This window comes from Gymnogyps californianus, chromosome 17 (genome assembly GCF_018139145.2).
Source record: "Gymnogyps californianus isolate 813 chromosome 17, ASM1813914v2, whole genome shotgun sequence".
Taxonomy (NCBI): domain Eukaryota; kingdom Metazoa; phylum Chordata; class Aves; order Accipitriformes; family Cathartidae; genus Gymnogyps; species Gymnogyps californianus.
Window position 1 is genome coordinate 15,299,067 of NC_059487.1, and position 20,619 is coordinate 15,319,685.

General features: G+C 53.5%; 1 protein-coding gene across 1 annotated transcript; it reads right to left on the minus strand.

Annotated features, from left to right (window-relative positions):
* Positions 1-499: 499 nt before the first annotated feature.
* EEF1A2 (eukaryotic translation elongation factor 1 alpha 2) lies at positions 500-13,643 on the minus strand. Its single transcript, XM_050907165.1, has 7 exons — positions 13,431-13,643; positions 9,427-9,606; positions 8,038-8,334; positions 3,665-3,815; positions 1,966-2,222; positions 1,645-1,879; positions 500-912 (listed from the first exon to the last, which is right to left on the minus strand). The coding sequence occupies exons 1-7, from the start codon at positions 13,572-13,574 to the stop codon at positions 785-787; spliced, it is 1,392 nt and encodes a 463-aa protein (XP_050763122.1). The 5' UTR covers positions 13,575-13,643; the 3' UTR covers positions 500-784.
* Between the last annotated feature and the right edge of the window lie 6,976 nt (positions 13,644-20,619).

The window sequence follows — 20,619 nt, forward strand, 5'->3', positions numbered from 1 at the left end:
CTGGGGGATCCGCCGTGTGTGAGGCAAAGAAAGGTGTAGAGAGAAGGCAGCCTTGGCCACTTCTCCCAAAATGATGGGGTATTATAAAGAATAAAAGCGATGCTGCCAGCCCTTCCAGGAGGCATGGGGTATGCTATTTTCTCTCTTCAAATGGCATAACTTTAGCAGGTTAACTTAAGCTTATTTTGCATGGAAAAAATGATAATAAAGGCCCTGATAATTGATATTAGAGGGTTGAGCAGGTTAAGGAGAACATGAAAAACCCAGTTTCAGGCTGGGGGAATTGGACCAGACACCTGCCGGTCGAGGGGCGAGAGCTGGGGAAGGGCTGGGCACTGGGTGACACCCTGAATATGGGTGCCAAACTCTCCTCCTTCCTCCAAATTTCCAACCCAGCCCCGCCTGTGCCCGTCCCCACCATCTGCTCTAAGTGGGACTACACAAAGCCCAGCAAAACCTGCCCCTCTCAATGACAGACACACACACAGAGCTCCACACCTTTTGGGTTGGTTGGTTGGTTTTGTTTTTTTGTTTTTTTTGTTTGGGTTTTTTTTTTCCACTGTGGATGTTGTACCAGTTTTATTGGTAAAATTAACATGAAGCCTCACAAACGCTGGAACATGCTTTTCCTTTTAAAGAATTTCCACTGGACCTTAATGGTGAGCATCCAGTCGTTGACATATAAACTCTTACAAGCTGATGTGCACACATGCGCCCGGGGGAGACGGTGGCAGCGTCCTGGTGTCAGGGATGGTTTCTGCGCGATGCACTGGGAGCCCACGATTCATTTGCCAGCCTTCTGGGCCTTCTGGGCAGACTTGGTGACTTTACCGGCCCCACCGCTTTTCTTCTCCACGTTCTTGATGACGCCCACGGCCACGGTCTGCCGCATGTCACGGACAGCGAAGCGGCCTGTGGGATGGAGAACGGGGGGACGTGAGTGAAACGCGGCCGCCTTGCCTTCGCTAAGGCTGAACTCTTCTGGGTGGGTGATGGTGGGATCTGCACTCACCGCCCGTGGTGCCATGCATTACCCCTGTCCTTGGAGCAGGTCCCTGCAGGAACGAGCCCTGAGCCATCGCCCCTTGCTCTGACCACCAAGCTAGCCCTGATGCTCCTCTCTCTTTAAATGACTATTTATTAAACTTAAATCACATCTGCTCTCTGCAAGCTCCCGGCATTGCTAAAGCTTCCAGATGTGCAACATCATATCCAAGGAAAGCACAGCACTTCCCTGTCTTAAAAGGTGACCTCTGCTGAGCAAACTTCCCTCTTTCTTCTCCTGACTGGTTGTGTTTTAGGGGAGAAATGGGGAAGCTGAAAAATGTTTCTGCATTCACAAACAATCAGGGTTTAGTAACCTTGAAGGAAAGGTCCTGTTGCTCCCAGAGGGAAAACCCAGCCCTGCCTTTGGAAACCCAGCTCAGCAGAGAGCCCGTCCCACCCTACCAGCCCTAACACAGTTCATGCACCAGTTTTTCACTCCCAGCACATGGGGGAGCAACAAAACATCCTCAGCTCCCTCCCCAGTCTAACAACTGGTGGGGGATACTGGGAGAGGCTCAGCACTTCTGGTGTGAACTCTACACCCGTAGAGTCTTCATGCTCCTCTGCAGGAGACCTCCAAAAAAGCTGTTCCCTTACCAAGGGGTGGGTACTGGGAGAAGCTCTCCACACACATCGGCTTGCCAGGGATCATCTCCACAATGGCTGCATCGCCCGATTTCAGGGACTTGGGGTTGTCCTCCAGCTTCTTGCCGGAGCGCCGGTCGATCTTCTCCTTCAGCTCGGCGAACTTGCAGGCGATGTGTGCGGTGTGGCAGTCGATGACGGGCGAGTAGCCGGCGCTGATCTGGCCGGGGTGGTTCAGGATGATCACCTGGGGGACAGAGCGATGTCAGGGCAAGGCTGAGAGCCAGGTGACGGTGGCAAACCATGCATGGTGGCACCACCAGCTCTGCTGACCTGAGACGTGAACTGCGCTGCCTCCTGCGGCGGGTCCGACTTGCTGTCCCCGCAGACGTTCCCGCGGCGGATGTCCTTGACGGAGACGTTCTTCACATTGAAGCCAACGTTGTCCCCAGGCAGAGCCTCGCTCAGGGCCTCATGGTGCATCTCCACGGACTTCACCTCGGTGGTGATGTTCACGGGTGCAAAGGTGACCACCATGCCGGGCCGCAGGATGCCGGTCTCCACCCGGCCCACGGGGACTGTGCCGATCCCTGCGGAGACAAGGACAGAGCAGAGCAAAATGTAACCTGCTTGGCATATCCCTGGGCCAGAGCCTGGCTGCAGCAAAAGCAAGATATCTCCAGTGGTTTTCACCAAAGACCACATTTGCTTCTTGCCCAAAAAACCCCAGTTTTTCGCTGCAAGATCAACATTAGGGTCTTCAAAAATACCATGAGTCCATCCTTTCTACCCAATGTTTTGTAAAAAAGGAGTAACACCATAATCAGAAGGCCCTGAGCAATCCACGTGCCCTGAAAGCTCTTCCTCTGTAGCAGCTCTGACATCTCCTGCGTGGAGGACTGGGCACATCACAGCGTGCGTGCAACAACACGCTCCACATCCCTGATGGCCACACCAGCAGCATGGGATGAGGCCCAGCTGTGCCAGGGAACGAGGTGGCTAATTAAATGAAGGCGACCTTTTACACCCTGTGTCATCAGGAGACTTTGGGAAAACTCACCTTTGGAGTCAGGTGAAGAATCATTAAGAGAAACAACCTTGAAAAGAGGTTGGGGAGGTTGGCTGGACCCATCTGCTCCTCCACATCCACCCTGCTGCCTCCATCTCCCTGCTTCCCACGGTGTCTCTGCTCTCTAAGGACCTGCCTCATGGTAAAACCATATCTCTTTGCCCCAGCTGAGCTAGGGGAGGACACAGACCTGCTCACCACCTTTCATCTCCATTGCAAACAAAAGACTGCATTAAAAAGCCTGCTAAAACCCACGTTCGAATCCCTGCCTGTGCACGTGTCCTTGGAAAAGTGTGGAAAAGGGCTGGAAACGGCTGTGCCTGCCTGATCCGGCAGCCGGGTGAGTCAGCAGGGCTGCCCACTGCTGCCAGCAGGTCGGAGAGCTCAGAGGGTATTTATAGCTCAGAAAAGCATCCCCATCACCGCTCCAGAGGGAAAGGGAGACGCACCGGCTGCTGCACTCCCTACATGGCTGGCACCGTGGTCCAGCTCAGCAGACGGAGGTGCTGGTGATGGACACCGGCATTTGGGAAGCACGGGCAGACCGTGGCCAAGCTGCCACACACCAGCCTCACCAGTGGCCCTCCCTGCTGGTCTTGTCCCTCATCTGGGTCCCAGCACATTTTTTGCTGCCTCCAACTTGCCTTGCCAGCCATGACCTCCGGGACACCCAAATTTGCAGCTATTTTGGCATCACGTGTTCCCTGGGAAGACCTCAAAACCTGCTGCTCCTCTCTGGTCCCTGGGCACCTTTGGGCTTGTCTACCTCCACCCCAGACAGTCCAGTCTCAAACAGGGTCTTTGCCCTGGAGCTACCACCCTTCTCCCCAACATTATCTCAAGTTTGAAGAGTCCAGTCCCCCCAGTTTCCCAATACCTGGAAATGTCATTCTCAAAATCCCATGGAACAAAGACTCCAGTTAGAGCAGAGGGAAGAGGGACAGTGGCAAGGCTTTTGCTCACCTCCAATCTTGTAGACGTCCTGGAGGGGCAGGCGCAGGGGTTTATCTGTGGGGCGGGTTGGGGGCAGGATGGTGTCCAGGGCCTCCAAGAGGGACACCCCACTGGCGTTGCCTTCCTTGCGCTCCACCTTCCAGCCTTTGAACCAAGGCATCTGGAAACAGAGCAGCAACAACATGCACTGAGTGTGCCTGTCCTTAGCATCCAGAGGTGATCCCAGAGAGATGTCCCACCAGGACAACTTTTACAGAGTCAGTCCAGCCATGTCCTGGCTTTACCTGGGGGCTGGGGAGCTCTTTCCACTCCACCATCCCTGCAGGCTTACCTGCACCCCTCTCAATCTCCCCCCCTCTCTTCTAGAAACATGAAAAACATCCATTAACAGGAGAAAAAGGATGGAAGTGGTTAAAACCAGCAAACTCACAGCCCCCGTTTCCAACACCAACCCATTGGTGCTGCGCCAGCTGCCTGGATCCTGCCCTCCAGCAACGATGCCTCCAGCACAGGGACCACAGGGTCTCCAGCCAAGTCCCAGCTACAAAGCACCCAACCTTCAGTTCTGGGAACCAAGTTTCTTCAAGGCGAGCCCCAGACAGACACTTCTCCTTGCTCACTCCTGCTATCACCCCTCCAGGGTTTGGATTTTAAACCCTGGCTTGGGAGGATGCTGGAAACCCAGTGCTTGCACGAGGGCTGCCAAGGGGCAGGATTGTTTTTCACAGATGCTCTCTGCTCCTGCCCTAAATTGGACCCTTGAAACTAAAATTGGCCAGAAAAGAGGCAGAGAGGTAGGGAAATGTGCTCAGCAGACGCCATGGTTTGATGCAGGGAACCACAGTGCTTTCTTGGGGTGATGCTGCACACCTGGAAGCTGTAGCAACGCCTGGGGCTTGCTGGCAAGAAAGATTCAGTCCTGGGTCTGAAACAACCCTAATACAACAGAGATCAGAGTCTGCAAGGTCATTCCCCCTTCCTCTGCACAGAGAGGTTTAGACAATATTTTCCCACTCAGATGTAAAATGCTGCCCGCGTGCCCCAGCTCCATCGCACACATTATGGACGTGGCTTTTCCCTTAGGCACCAATGCCAGCGGCACGGTGCATTGGGCGTGGGGCTGGGGCTAGGGGTGAAACGGGACCCCCAAAGTGCCCCCGGTTTCACAGCCATCCCTGGAGGACACGGCTATGCCAAGGCTGGTTTCCTATCCTGCAATCTACACTGCTTTTGGGAAGGAGCGAGGGGAAGAGCTGGGTCCAGCCAGGGAATTCAGCCTGCATCGAACGTGTTCAAGTCAGCCTCCCTCGGAGGGTCACATCTGACACCGATTGTCCTTGGTGACAGTGGCAGGAGGAGCCTGGGGACCCTTTTGCAGAGGCATCCTTCCCAGGGCACTGCAGCTATTGCTACGCAGCCAGCCTCAACGCTGGGCTAACAGCTCGGCGAAATGATAAATCCATCCAGCCGGTGACGGAGCCGCATGTGATGCGCAGGATGACTCAGACCTTCCCTCCAGCCTGCTGTCGCATGGCCCAAAACGCCGGGCAGGTGCCCATGCGAGCAGCTGCTCCGGCGGCCGCCTGCCCCATGGGCTCTGCCCTCGAGGGTGACGGCCACCCATGGGCCCGCAGCTCCCATCCCTCTGCCCCTGCACGGCTTGGGGACATGGAGAAATGGCAACCTCTGCCCCGTGACACCTGGCTGTCAGAGCCATCATTTTTCCTTTTGATGCTTTATCCAGAAAACTTCTGACATCCCAAGAATCAGATAAAGATGCACTTCGACACCTTCTGGGAACAAATCCACTCTGCAAAACCTCGGCATGGCCCCAGGGTGAGAAGCGTCTGCAAAACCTGGTTTGTGCTGCCTCCTAGGGCCACCCAAGTAAAACCTCTCTTACGTGTTCCTCAAATCTGCTTCCCAAAGAGCAATTCCTATTCCACCACTCCTATGGCAAAAGCAGGATCTGACCAAACCCCGCAGCCAGACAGGTTAAATTGCAGGCTCAAGCCCCCATAAATAACAGCTGAGCTCCAACTCTTTTTGCACTCCAAGTGCATTTTACAGAGCTGTCGCCTCTCTCTGATTTTACCCAGCCTGTGAGCATCCCAACACACCCACCCCGCACACCCCAACATTGAGGCTGCAGCCCCAGGCCACCACGCTCCTTTGCACCGCAGATCGGGTGCATTCGGGTTGCAGCATCCCAACGGGGTGCAAGTCTCCCAAACCACATCGAATGGCCCAGTTCTGTCGGCTGCAGCAACAGAAAGCTGGCTTCACATAAAACCCCATTTGCCAAAAAGCTCTCAAATGTCAAACTTTGATGCAAGCGCAGCCCAGCCGTCATTTTTTGCAGTTGGCCTTGGGTTGCTGTACAACAGGGACGTGGGCTGGAGTCTCCCACGCAGAACTGGCTCCAGCCTGACGTCCCACCACACCTCCCCTCGCCCGGAGGTGACAGGAACTGCAGGGACGTCACGGCTCTAATCCCCACTTTCTGATAAGTCCCCTGACAGACAGACGAGTCACTTGACTGCCTTGTGCTTTAGTGAAACCCCACCAGAAACTGCAAGTGAAAAAAATCAGAGCTTTTTCGGGCGAGGAACAAGAGGAGAGATATCTACACCAGCTTCCTGCTCGAGCTTTCCTAGATGTGGTGCGATATGGGGAGGAGAAGTCTGTCCCAAGCCGGTGTCCCGGCAAAGGCAGGATGGGGACCTCCTGGGGACCACAGCGTGGGGAGGACCCTGCACCCTCTCCAGCAAAGCTCATGCTGATCCAGACCTCTGGCCAGGCTTTCTTCCCAATTCCCCAGCTCAGGCAGCTCCTGGGAACCCAGCCTGGAGCCAGCTGCCTCCTTACGACAGAGGGGCGAGTTATTTCAGCCCCTGCCTTCTCTTGGGCAGCGCATCACGTTGAGAACATGCTCAGAGACCCATCCAGAGGAAGGGGGCCAGCGAGCCCCATCCTGCTCTGTGCCTCCCCTCTGCAGCCTATTAATAGGAGAATTGTTCGGGATCATCTTCCCGGCCCAGCAGCTGCTGACATTTGGAGCCTGTCTGATTTGAGGCACCCAGGAACTATGCGGCTGGGTTTGGCATGGCCGCGGCTGACCTTTATCCCAGCTCTGCTCCGCAGGGAACAGGAATCTCTCAAGCACCCCAAAAATTCCTTCCTTCCAAGCCAGCCCCAAGTGAGCTGCCTTTCCCGTGCAAGGCTATGAGCTGCGTTTTATGACGGCGTGAGCTGGCATTGCAGCGCTCCTCTAGCTCAGGCTCGTGATCCCTGACCTCCCTCAATTGCTGCTATACTCATACGTTGCCTTCCTCATCATAGAGCCCTGACCCATACTCCACAGGTGAAGTCCTAAAGCCCCCTTAAGCATCAAATTTCCCATTGGTTTCACAGGAGATTGCTGGGGGTTTCTGGTCTGAGCAACTTGCTCGAGGTCACCCAGAAGCCAGAAGGAGAGCAGGGACCTTCCTCTGGCCAGAACTTTCCAGCCCATCATTTCTTTAGAAGACTAAAGCTGGGGTAGCTTTTTCTCCAAAAAAACAGTGTCAGAGTAACAACTGTTATTGGCAGCCTGTCTGCCAAGAAGCTCCTGTCCTTCCTCAAGCTCTTCTTTCTCCCCTGCTGTCATATGAAATAATGGCAAGGGCCCACCCAAAGCACCCCGCTTTTGTATCCCCACCATCGCCATCACCGATGGACAGAGGGAGGGCCTTGTAAAAATCAACTGGATAAGGAGCAGCCCCAAATGGATGCTCTAGGAAACCATGGTTTTGGCATGGGAAACCTGGTACCTCCTCAAGAAAAAGTCACCTTAAGAAGTGAGATCCCAGCACTGGAACCAGAGGTGCGGCCACCACAGTGGCATACAGCACCAATGGGAAAGGGTACCTGATACCCACCACGCGGGAGCCCGGCTGCGCGGTGGGAGCCCTTCCAAGCCTGTGACCAGATCGTGTTATTTCCCTCAGAAAACAATGCCCTAAAAACACACACGATGTTCCTGCTGAGAGTGACAATCGCTGCGGATGACTCTAACGTCACCATAGGTCTGACCGTGCGAAACCTTCAAATCACATCCGAGGAGCAAAGCCATACAGATCATCTCCTGAAGATGCTCATGTTTAGCCACTGAGGTGTCTGGCCATGGTACAGCAACCAGCGTGCCCATGAACAGTGCACCCATTCATCCTGGCTCGGCGCAATCAGAGCTACGTGACAAACACATCCATGCTGGCAACGCGGGTCATTACGCACAACGGGTGCACGAAATGTGCCCGTGGTTTTCAGAGCATGGAGGTCAGCTTCAGCCTGGATCAGGATAGTCAGGGTGGGGGCAAAACTCTAACACTACGCACACTTACATTGGGAGAGGGCTCCAGCATGTTGTCTCCATGCCAGCCCGAGATGGGCACGAAGGGAACTGTGGCCGGGTTGTAGCCGATCTTCTTGATATAGGCGCTGACCTCCTTGACGATCTCATCGTAGCGTTTCTCGCTGTACGGGGGCTCTGTGGAATCCATCTTGTTGATGCCCACGATCAGCTGCTTCACCCCCAGGGTGTAAGCCAGCAGGGCGTGCTCACGAGTCTGCCCATTCTTGGAGATGCCGGCTTCAAATTCACCGACACCGGCAGCAACGATCAGGACGGCGCAATCAGCCTGGGAGGAGAGAGCTAATGAATTGCTTCTGTCCCCAGAGAGCACTGCTCCTGGTGACACCCCTGAGAGCTCTGAGTAAGTCCCAGATGAACACTACTCAGAATAAGCACAGCTTGGACAGACTCCCTGCCAGCTGCTACCCATAACCCTGCTGATCTACCTCAAAACTGACCTAACTGTGTTATTTCAGCCTTGCCAACTGTGCATGGTTTTGCAACGTGGGTTGGAAACCAGGGTGGGTGCCTCCAGGTTGCATGACTCTAACCAGGACCTCATCTTGATCATCCAGGGATGCACAGACAAGGCCTTATCTAAAGCCCTACTGAAGTCTTGCAAATAATCTCCCTGGGTGATGGATGAGACTACAGCCATGCAAACTGTTCCCTGGCTTACCTCTGTACCCAGAGCCCGCAGCAGAAGCTGCATGGGTTTGACGGAAAGCCATGCCCAGCCCAACTGGCACCACAATGGGAATCTCACTGGGCATGCAGCGAGGCTCATCCAGCACCCATCAACCACAGCGAGATGCAGGAATGTTCTGCAGTGCAACGAGGGGAAACCACCCTGCCCTGGAAGGGTAGACCATGGAGTTTGGAAATGTGATCTGGTTTATGGGACAAAGACAGCTGTTTCGAGAAAAAGGAAGGAGAAAAGACCCCTGGAGTCTCCTTTAGCCAATAAAACCTAAGGGATTGTTGGAAGTTTCTTGTATATCTCAGTTGGCTGAGGCTAAAATAATGTGGGAGACACCCTCACACAAAGGCCTGTAGGTCATAGCATCCCACCTCCCAGAGAGGCCATATTCATCCCCACCTTCTCCAAGTAGGGGAAATGGGGTGGAGAAACCACCTCTCTGTGTGCAAGGAAGCCCCTTCTCCCAGACACCCAGGGAGGTACAGGACAATGGCAAGCTGGGTCCCCTGGTGCTACCCAGCCTCTTGCGTGGACCCTGTTCAATGTCACTTGATGTCTGCTGTCTCAACTACTCACCTCCAAAAGGACTCCAACAGCACCTACGTGACCCTGGGCTCATCAGCAAGCCTCAGCCTCCCACCTCTGGCAGCCCCCCACCTCCTGGCCACCATTTCTCACCTGGGAGGTCCCGGTGATCATGTTCTTGATGAAGTCCCTGTGGCCAGGTGCGTCAATGATGGTGATGTAGTACTTGGTGGTCTCGAACTTCCACAGCGAGATGTCAATGGTGATGCCACGCTCGCGCTCGGCCTTCAGCTTGTCAAGCACCCAGGCATATTTGAAGGACCCCTTCCCCATCTGGCCAACACAAAGGCAAGAGCCGGTGAGAAACCTGAGCCCATAGCACTGGTGCCGGCAACCCACCCTCCAGGGCACATCCCAAGCTCGCTTAGGCAGAGGGTCACGTTGCAAACAATGAAGGCAAAATTCCCTAAATCCAATGGCAGCCGTGATCTATTTACTAATAAATACAGGTGAAAGGAGATATTGTTCTCAATGCGTTCCTCAACAGGATGGAGGAGAGGCTGGAAGAGCTGTGAAGTGAATCTCTGAGTGGGACTGGATGGGCAGGAGCTAGAGCCAGTGACCACAAGGTCCCCTCCATGAAACGCCATGGTCCTGCACTGCTGCTGGGAAATCACGCTGCTACAGAACTATACAGCAATGGTGAAAAGCTTCTTATTGTTGCGTTTTAATCTATTAACCAAACCCGTGAGACAGCTGGTTAGTGGGAAAGGGCATTGCTGCATGAGTGAGCCCATAACTGACAGGGGTGTAGGAGGGGAATGGGTTAAAAGAAAAAGAAATGCGAAATGGTTGCTATGAGCAGAATAGAAACGTGATTGATTTTTGCCACAGAGTGTGCGAATTCACACGAAAAGCTACTGTGAGCTGCAGCCAGACCAACTGTTGTTGCCAAATGGCCAGAAACTCAGCCAACATTGTAATGCATAAAATCACGCTGGGTGAGATCAGCTATAGTAAATCTCTCTGTCCTGTGATAAAGCACATTCCTTGGTAAAACCTCAATGTCACTTCTGAACCGCTTTCTCCTTTGGGTCAGTGTCCTTTAACATCGTGCCATCAGGGAGAGCTGGACTTCCCCCCCAGCACAGAGGTGGTGCTCCCAGTCTGAGCTGGGATCCTGCCAACGTGGAGATGGGGCAGGACAAGACCACCTCTTGCTGACCACACTGTGTGCCGGGACAGTCCGGGGAGCCTGGCTGAAGCAAAGGGTTAATGGGCATTGATCATCAGCTCTTGGCCTCAGATGCAAGGGGTTTGGTTTTTTGGGGTTTTTTTGTTTGTTTGTTTTTGTTTTTTAAGATGGAAAATGGAATTCAGGTCATTTGCAGATGATTTAGTGGGCTCCTACCGCTGTCCAAGGACAGAGGTGCAATATCCCGCTCCCATCCATCCATCCCGCTGTTCTCTGCAACTGTGGTTTCTTCTGGAGTATCAACGCATAAAATGCATTCTGGCCAATTATAAATCACCGGTCCAGAGGGAAGCGCTTCCTGATTGCGGGCAGTGAACGCTTCAGTGCTGATCCTTACCAAGGCGGCTAACGCAGCATCACATCTGAACCTGTCCTGCCCACACCATGCCCAGGGGCTGGTCTGCCCCTGGCTCCCACACTCCAGCCCCGTAGCCGGGCAGCACAAGGAATTAACGGTGCCGGCCCATTTATGTAACAGCTGAGCGCTGCGATGACTTTGCAGCTTGCTCTGGAGGATTACGGGCAAAATCCTAAAGCCAGGGGCAAGCCTCCCCCTCCTCAGAGGGGACGGCGGCTTGAGAGGGTGATGCCCCATCCCCGCTGGGCAGCTGCGAGCTCTCGCGCTTGCAGGAAGGGCAGTCGGGGGGTGGAAAAATCCAGAATCAACTCTCTGCTCCTAAGCATCCTCCTGGCATAGGGCTTAGCGAGGGGGAAGAGCAGGAGCTCAGAGGTTAACCCTTTCCAGCATGCACATCAAACCCCTCTCTTGCCAGGAGAAAAGGGAAGGGGTCGTTAGAGCGTGCTCATTTACTGCTGGAAATGGCGGAGATAACACCGAGGAACGGTGCATTTTGTGCAATGCATTAATAATGGGTAGTTCTCGGGCAGGAGTTCAATCAGCACATCCCACAGCCTTTCACCCGTCGGCAGCCTATTCATTCACTTCTGGATGGGGAAACTGAGGCACAGAGCAGATCCCTGGCTCTCCTGCAGGAGCGGAGTGGGAATCAGCACCTTATTGCAGGCGACCATGTCCATGCACACAAACAGCCGGTCATCTCGCATGAAACCCCCCCAGAACTCGGCATCATACGTAGCCTGAAGACAAATGAGATCCTTTATTTAGCAAACAGTTTCCCTCCTTTCACAGGGTATATTCAGTTACCCAGAGCTGTTGTTGAAAAAAACCCAGGGTATTATCTAGCTTTGCACAATACCTTCCCTGTTCAGTGCCAGAAACAGCCTGATTTTCCTTCATCAAACCCCAGCGGAGGGACAGCTTTGTATTTGGAGACAACAAATACTGATTTTTTTTTCTTTTTTTTTTTAAATAGAACAACTCTTCTTTCGGAGATACTGTTACCTCTGCCTCCGAGTCAAAAAGAAAAAAAAAAATAATCCTTTCTCTTAAAAAAAAATATCAGACCCTGGGTTTTTTGTTGGCTTTTTGGGTGCATGCAGGCCTCCATTTCCTGCGAATGCCACCTAATGGAAGAAAACCCTTCCCCAGCCCTGCATCAGAAAATGGAGTCTGTAAGCTCAGTCAATAGGCTATTAATAGCAGCTTCCAGTCCCCGCGTATTCTGGCAAGTCAGTGAAAGTGTCTGTTCAATTAAAATAGCCGCAATCACATCTACGATAACCTAATCACGCCATATCCGAGCTGTAGGTAAAGGGGGGGGAAATATATGGAGGGATATCAGCGATCATTTTAAAACAAGGAGGAGAGAGATCATTTTGTACGAAGGAAGAAGCTCTTCGCTTAAGGGCTTGGCAAAAAGGGCTGACAGTGAGGCAGGAAAATGGGTGGTTTAGCTCGGATGCTATCGGCAAATTCAAAGGGTTAAGACAGACAGACAGCAAAACGTCTAATCAGGAGTGGCAGCTCTCTAAACCTTTTTTTTTTCCTCCATTGAAATGTGGGATCTTGTCCAGAAAAAAAGGAAAAAAAAATAATCGAGGGATATCTGCATTAAAGATTCCTGGAACGATGACGACAAGCCATCTTCTGAGAGACCAGATCTGCCGTATCAATAACACAGCCAGGCTTTTCCTGGCTCACCCACCTCTCTAGAATTTACCATCATTAATTTCTGAGAGCTTCCAATTCACATTTTTCTTCCCAAGACTATTTCTTCCTCTTTAATCTCTGTGTTTGCCACATTATAGGTATTGGGTGGTGCTTTACTGTGTGACAGCCTGCTAAATGCATGCACTATTAAATTGCTACTAATGCCGCCATTATAAGAGTTAAACAAAAGAATTTAACTTAATGCTCATGCTTCATGCCGGCTTTTCTGTATTGAAGGCTACCAATCGAGCTACACATCAGACCACCTGCCTGAGAAAAATGAGAATGGGGTTTTTTAACAAACTGGATCAAACGACTGGTCCAGCTGATGCTGCACCTTGTCCCCAGCAGGCACTGGAAGCAGATGCTTCAGAGTGAAAATTCAGAGTGTCCTGCAGTAGGCAGTGAGGGATTATCAGGTTTTCCTCCTCACGCACAATATTTAGAAGGAATTTCATGCCCTGAAGCACCATGGTTTGTGGCTCTTTCAGAACCCTGACGATTACCGCCAATTCCCTAACCCATCTTGCAGACCTCGCCGTGCCCCTGCCCTCATTAACAGCCCACAGCAGGGAGTCCCCCAGCTCTGGAGGAGAGGGTGGCGAGCGCCCAAATGACCTATTTTCACAAGGCCAGAGACGTTGGGAGGACCCAGGGGTGCAGAGGGAAAAAAATAGATGGGAACAAAGGGAGAAAGAGAAGGTACGAGAAGGGCAGCACCAGGAAAAGGGGAATATTGCCTGTGGGACACTTGTGGGACATCAGTGTGGAGCATCCCTGTGGGTGGGAGTGTGGGGTGGGGGGGGGCACGCTGAGGGACGGGCTCCTCACCTCGGCAGCCTCCTTCTCAAATTTCTCAATGGTCCTTTTGTCAATGCCCCCGCATTTGTAGATGAGGTGCCCGGTGGTGGTGGATTTCCCAGAGTCCACATGCCCAATGACAACGATGTTGATATGCGTCTTCTCCTTCCCCATGCTGGTGGGCTACGCGGGGCTGGCGGCGGCGGGGAGGGCTGTGGGAACGCAGCTGCGTTTTTGGGGAGGCTGCGGGGGAAGAGGCAGGCGCGTCAAAAGAGCCCCCCGTGACAGCAACCTCCCAGCCCATCGGGGATGGCTCTCCTCCCCTCGCCCCACCTTCCCGCTGGACCACGCGCCCCATCCCGGCTGGGGGTGCCTGGCCTCGTCTGGCAGCTCTGCCTGCGCTGGGATGGAGCCAGTCTGCACCCGGAGGAGGCCAGCCGGGCTATTTCTGGCCGCCACGTACAGCCTCCAAATCTCAGCAAGATGCCACGTTTTTCAGCGTCTTGCCCTCCACCGCCCTCCTGGAGACCCCCAGTTCCCAGGGCTACGTCATCGGTGCCTCGAAGGTGCCCTTCCTCCCTGGAAAACCTTCCTCCGGCTCAGGGCTGCTACTGCTGCCTTCTCGGTCTTTCCAAACCCGAGGGCATCTCCTCCATGTTGTGGGTGCCCTGGGAGGAGCCGTGGGTGCCCATCCCTGCAGGCTGCCCTCGCCACTCCCAAGCCGTGCACGGTTCGGGTGACAACATGGTGTCCGCAAAATGGGACGGACAAAAATAGCCCTCGCCTGCTCCCCCCGAGCCGGGCTGCAAATAGTGGGGCTGCCGAAAGCTTGGCAGCGCGGGCTGAGCCTGCAGTGGGGGGGTTTATTATATTTTGCTGCCATGAATCTGGATGAAACAGAGGGAAGAGGCTAAAAACGCAAATCGATATATCTGGGGAGCTGTTCTGGCATCTCCCAGCGTTACCATGGCTCTGCAGCTGCTACACAAACCCAGCACAATTAGGAGCTTTAATTTGACGTCTAATAAAATCCAATTTTACGAATCTGCCTGTAAAAGTAAAGCAGGTCAGGAGGAGTTTGCTGCTTTAATAGCGATTCAGTCATGCGGGCAGTAATATCCCCCTGCGAGAAGGCTCCCTAGGCAGCAAGAGCCCTGGCTGCCCCGTCCCTCCCCTGCCCTTGAACAGCTCCAGCCTGGATCTGGCCATTTTGCAGCTCCGCTGAGATGCCCGGTCCCCGGCAGCGCCCAGCCCTGGGTGCGGGTCCCTCTCCCCCGTGCGCACCCCCAGCACCCAGGGTGGGAGATGCGGGGTCGCTTTGGGAACCGGGGATTTATTTTATTATTCCCCCCCTCCCCAAGGAGCTAAAGTCGGGGGGCGGGGGGGGTGGTGGAGCGGGTTATCTCCCACCTGCGGGAAGAGGCACCTGCGGGATGAAGGAACGGCCCAGCCCCATCCTCTCCCTCCCTCCCCGGGGGTACCCCCCACCCCAGGGACCGGCAGCACCGGCAGCACCCCATGCACATACAGCACACGGTGGGGGCGGGGTGTGGTGTGCACTGAACCCCCGCAGCCCCTGAGGCAGGACCCCCCCCAAAGCCTGGTCCCCGTCGTCCCCCCCCCCCCCCGCTGCGGAGCGGCCCCATCCCGGCGCGGCGCGGGGGGGGGACCCGGAGCTCTTACCGGAGCGGCGGTCGGGGCGGCAGAGGCTGCCAGCTTGGGCTCCGGCAGCTTTATCTCCCCGGGAGGGGCCCACCTATTGACGGCGGCAGCGCAATGCAGCGACCCCCCCGCACTACGGCAATGCGGTACCGGGCGGGGGAGGAGGAGGAGGAGGAGGAGGAGGCGCGCCGGGGGGAGGAGGAGGAGGAGGAGGAGGAGGAGAAGAAGAAGGGAGGGGGGGAGAGAGAGAGAGAGAGGGAGGGAGGGAGCAGGGCGAGGCGGGGGGAGAGGGGGGAGACGGGGGACGGGGCTGGGAGGGAGGGAAGGTGGAAGGATGGGAGAAATGGAGGGGTGGAAGATGGAGGGATGGGAAGACGGAAGGATGGAAGGCAGAGGTCGGAGGGAGAGAGCAGGATGGAAGATAGAGGGATGGGAGGAAGGTGGAAGGATAAAAGATGGAGAGATAGGAGAGATGGAAGACGGAGGGATGGGGGAGATGGAGGCATTGGAGATAAAGGGATGGGAGGAAGATGGAGGGATAGAGGGAGATGGAAGGAAGGGCTTTTTGGAAGACAAGGGAAATAATGGAACTGCTGGTCCAGGGGGAGCAGCATAGCTGGATGCCAAGTGGGGCTTGGACCCCCTATGGCAGCCTGGGGGTGAAGGGACAGGGCTGGAATTGGAGGGGCGCCCAGGGCCACCAAGTACCACAGCCCTTGCTCTGCTCCCAGTGGGGCCAGTGGTGCAGAAGGGCTGTTTTCCCACACATACTGGGAGGAGAGGGGTCCCTGCACGGCACACGGGGCAAACGCGTCCCTGGGCAGAGCCCCGCAGGCACTGACCCGCATTTCTGCCTCGGTGGAAATGCATTAGCCCAGGAGCAAACAGCAAAGCAAGGGACAAATAGAGCAAAACAGATTTCTGCACCTGCAACACGTATGTTGGCTGCTCAAGAATCTGTGGTTTATTAACATCATCTCATGTAATGGGAGATGGGGTTCAAGTCCTAGGAGGCCAAGGAAATCATAAGTAATCTCCTTCGGCAATACCATGAAACTTTCCTTGCATTAAAAAAATAACATGTAGTGGTCAGAATATTTATACCTGTGTCAGCTGTGCCATTACAAGGCTAATGCAAAATTTTCTGTGTCCCAAAGCCAAATATAGGTCAAAAGAAAGCTAATTTTGAATTAAGCTACGTAATAGTCCAGGCCAATTTTATGGCCCAGACCACCCTTCCGGTGAATTTAACAGCTAAATCAGGTACTCTTAGGTACTCTTATGAAGGTACTCTTACCTTCATAGTCTAAGGGTTAAAAACTTACACATCATGTAGATTAAAATGTTACTAACCTCTCATTAATGCTTAAAGGGAGACTTTATTTTTTTTATGAATGCTATAATTCATTGGTATTTTCTTAGAAATATGATAGGAAAGATATCTTTTACTTTTATGCAGCATTCCCTGCGCAACATAAAATGCACTGAGTGCCAGAAAAAATAAAAAGAAACTTCCAAGAGGAAGCCTCTAAGACAGAATTTAAAGGGATTGACCCAGACTTGTTTTGAGATAGGAGGAGCAGCGTTAGCCCGGGTCTGGATGTGCCGGGGATGGACACCAAGTGCAATAACATGTAGGAAGGATGGGTATATAAATCCCTTATTCTTCCTATCCATATTTGAGTGATTTGCCAAGAAATAATGTCCCCTTTTTATACAAGGGCTGCAGGCAGCCTGGGAACTGCCCTCAGCGGGGCAGAGGCTGCGTTTGCTAATGAAGACTTCAGCCTTCGCGGAGATGGAGTAAATCCCAGGTCCCTCTGCCACTCGGGCCAGGTGAGTGTGTGATGGAGCTCTCCTCTCTCCGTTCCTTCTCCAGTAAAGAGAATTTGAATTTTCACCCCTTTTCCCAGGCAGGGAAAAGAGAAATGGGCAGTGCACTGTGCTTTACTTCTACAACGAAACAGAGCCTGATGGCCCATCGGACTATAAATAGTATGGGACATGAGTAGAAGAGAGGGCTGTCAGACCTGGCTAATCCTGGCTCGGTTAAGCCACCTTACGCCCAGCCTCCGAGAAGCTTAAAGCCACAGCTGTGTGCCCAGGTCCGGCCGGCGCCCGGAGAAAAGGGTTTCACCGAACGCTTGTGGTCCCTGTGGACCGTCAAGCTCAATTGTCAGGCCCGAGTGGAACCGTTTTCCCTCCTGGAAAATAGTGGCAATCTGGCCTTAAATGTTCAGCTATGTAAAATAAAAGAGACCTGACCAGCCAAAATCCGAGGGCGGCTGAATTTTAGCGCCTCGTCTCCATCCATCTGGCTTCAGATTCAGGTCCCAGCTGAAACAATTCCCGTACATCCTATTTAGGCTTGATTCCCCCACCCCAAAAACCATCACCAAATGATTTGGGGTCACTCAAGAAAACAGAACCCCCCCGAAGGGATGGGCAGGCTGCACACATGCATGGCAGGTACTTCTTACCCCTTTCATCATCACCTCGACCCCATCCAGCCCCACAGCCCCGGGGTTAGGATCTGATGCTTTAAGCTGTGCTAAAATTTCCATTTGCCCAGACATAATAATTGAGAATTTTTTTTTTTTCTTTTCCCCAAAGAGGCCCCGCACGGTGTGACTGGGAGAGTGAATAATCCGCAGTGCCAGTAATTTGTATGTATCTGGGATGCGAACACCCCAGGCTGCCTGCCTGAATATGCCTTCGCGCTGGGGATGTTTCTTCCTGTGAGTAACGCGTTCAGCTAACTGAGCACTTGTGTTTTTGTCGCTATCAAATGCATCAGGTCGTCTTTGAAGGCGGGGGTTTGGGCAGAGCAGACAGCAGCCACGAGGGATGCCTGCTCTGACGTCGCTCCTGTAGCCCCGCTCTCGCCGAGGAAAAGTTGGGGCTGGACACAGGAATGGCTATAAATTGCTATTTTCCTCCTTCTTCCCGTGCAAAGCAATAGAGAGATTTTCCCTGAAAGGAAGAAATGCAGGGTCTTATGCTGGCCTCATGCAACAGCTATCGGAAAAGCAGATCAGAGGCGTGTAGGGCAGTGGTTGTCCTCTGAAGGGCAGCTTTATGGATGGAGTGAACGCTGCTAGGTTTCTTTCTTCCCATGGTCAGGCTTCCAGCTCCTTCCGCAGCAGTTTTGAAGGCTTTGCAGAGGGTTTGCACCCAGATGTGTCAGCATTTACCATCTGCTGGAAGTGGACAAGCTCAAAACACCAAGACATTGGCCATCCTCTCCTCGTCTATACAACATGCATCCCATGGCAAGCCTGAGTGCCAGTGTCGGTGCGCATAAAACAGGCATTCCCATTTCAGTTAAACCCCAGCTTAACTGAGGCTAAGATGGGATGGGATTCCCCGCTGCATCTCCCAGAGGTTTCTAGAGCATGATTAAGCGGGGCTGGCTTTAAGATCAACCTTTCCAGGCCCCCGTGTTGACCTATCGTGCCTCTCTCTGTGTTCGCCTGGCAGCACTCCCGGCCCAAGGCACCAAACAGGAGAAGATTTCATGAAACTTCTAATGCGAGCAGGTTTTTCGGCTCATGCTGTGGACCTGGAGAGGGGAGATAAAGACAGAAATGATGGGACAGAAAGGCAGGGGAAGGAGGAGGAGGGGAGTATTTTGAGGTCCTGCACTCAGCGCATGCTGCTGATACCTTTAAATTGGAGCCAGAGGTTTAAAAATAAACTTTGGAGGTGATAACAAGATGCCCAAGCCCTCCAGCCACCCGGCCAGCTGGGGACGGTGTCTGGTGTCATCCCCGATGGGACAGCAGCAGGCCTTGTGCGAGGCGAGCTGCCCCAGGCTGCACCCAAGGACCCACCATCGTGCTCACACCGCTGGGACCTGCCCCATGGGGTTTCAGTGTAGCCACAGCCATCGGGTGCCCGAGGTGATCCGAGGTAGCACTGCTGAAGGGACAATGCTTAAAGGCCTTTAAAACTGTCCCCATCCATCCTGGGTGGGGGTGCTGGGGGGATGCTCCTCCAGAAACCCCTTTTCCACCAAACGGCTGAGTTACGGGGTCGAGACAGGGAAATCCCTCCACCCTAGGGCTGCCACCTCTCCGAGCTCAGCAGCACCCCAGGGGTTACAAGACACCCTTGGGTGCACATCCCCAGGTCAAACGCAGCAGCTCCTCCCCTCAACTCGGATTTCCTCTGAAGATTTTAACTCCTGCACTGCTCTTCACCTTCCCCACTGTCATTTTAATATTGCTACTCTATTTCTTCCAGCTATCCGAGATGCCACTGGCAGAGAAGAGGCTGTGGAGGATGAAACTGCTCAAGCTGAGCCGCTGTCCATCCGGGAAGCAGCCAGGATGAACATTTCCATGCTCTGAAATCTTTTTTAACACCAGGGGAGGAGAAAAACACCACTTCAAATGCATCTCTTCGGGGACACCCTGACATTTCTGATACCTGGATGTAGCATCTGCGGGGGCTGTGAGAAGCTGATCCTGTAAATCTCCCCGCGTGCCGAGGAGGGGACAAACCCTGATCTAGGTCAAGTCCAAGTGAGATAAGACACCTCTGCCCTGTGGTTTGATGCTGTTTGCAGGATGCTAGGTTGCTCCTGGACCACACTGGTTTTACAGCAAGGGAGTCTGGTGCTGTATCAAGCTACAACAGATTGATGTGTTTGTTTTGGCAGCCGTGCACATCTCCGAGTTAGGAGAAGCCTGCATTAATCCTGGGGATGGCTTTTCATATTAAACCACGGCCACTGAGCAAAAAGAGCCCTGGCTGCTCATATCTTCTGATTGCTTTAGTCAAAGGGCTGTGAATGGAGATACCTGGCTAACAGCGTAAGCTTTGGATGCATCTACAGGGAGAAATAAGGATCAGGGAACTTAATGAGAAAATCTGTTGCTGAACCAACCCCCATCAAAGCCCAAGGATTTATATTAGTGAGGAATTTGTTTGCATATGATGGTAGTGAATGGTAGTGAAATCTCCCCCAATCCCATGAAGGAGATGCTGGTCTAAGAGTTTTCTGCAGAGAGATGGATCCTGCTCTGCGCCGCTGCTGGTTTCTGCCAGAGGATTTCCCAGTTTTTGCAGAGGAACAGACGGGCCACAAGCCAGGAACTCGTGGGACCAAGTTCACCTAAAGCCTCTGGATTACAGCAAGCAGCGGTCATCTTTCTTCACTGCTTTTTGCAAATTGGAGACATCCCTTTTGCATATGCAAATCAGGCACTTTGTGACTTTCTACCTAATTCTCTCCACAGTGTGCATATTTGCAGATCAGACTCAGAATTTTGGGGGGCCCTGGTGCCAATTCCCCGAGCCTTTTGGGAAACCAGCCCTGGATGCCTGCACCCCTCGGCACAAACCGCAGGTAAGGACAGCAGAGCTGCTCCCGTCACCCCGGGGACAGTGGTGCATGCCCTGATCTGACGTTGGTTTATTCTCCTGCCAAGGTAGCACTCGGGTTACTTTGCTGCGTATATCCCAGAAAGGCAGAGCAGGATTTCCAGTCGACAGGTAAAATACGCTGCTCAAGTGTTGTGCTTAAGGAAAGTCTCCCCTTGCATTTCCAGGA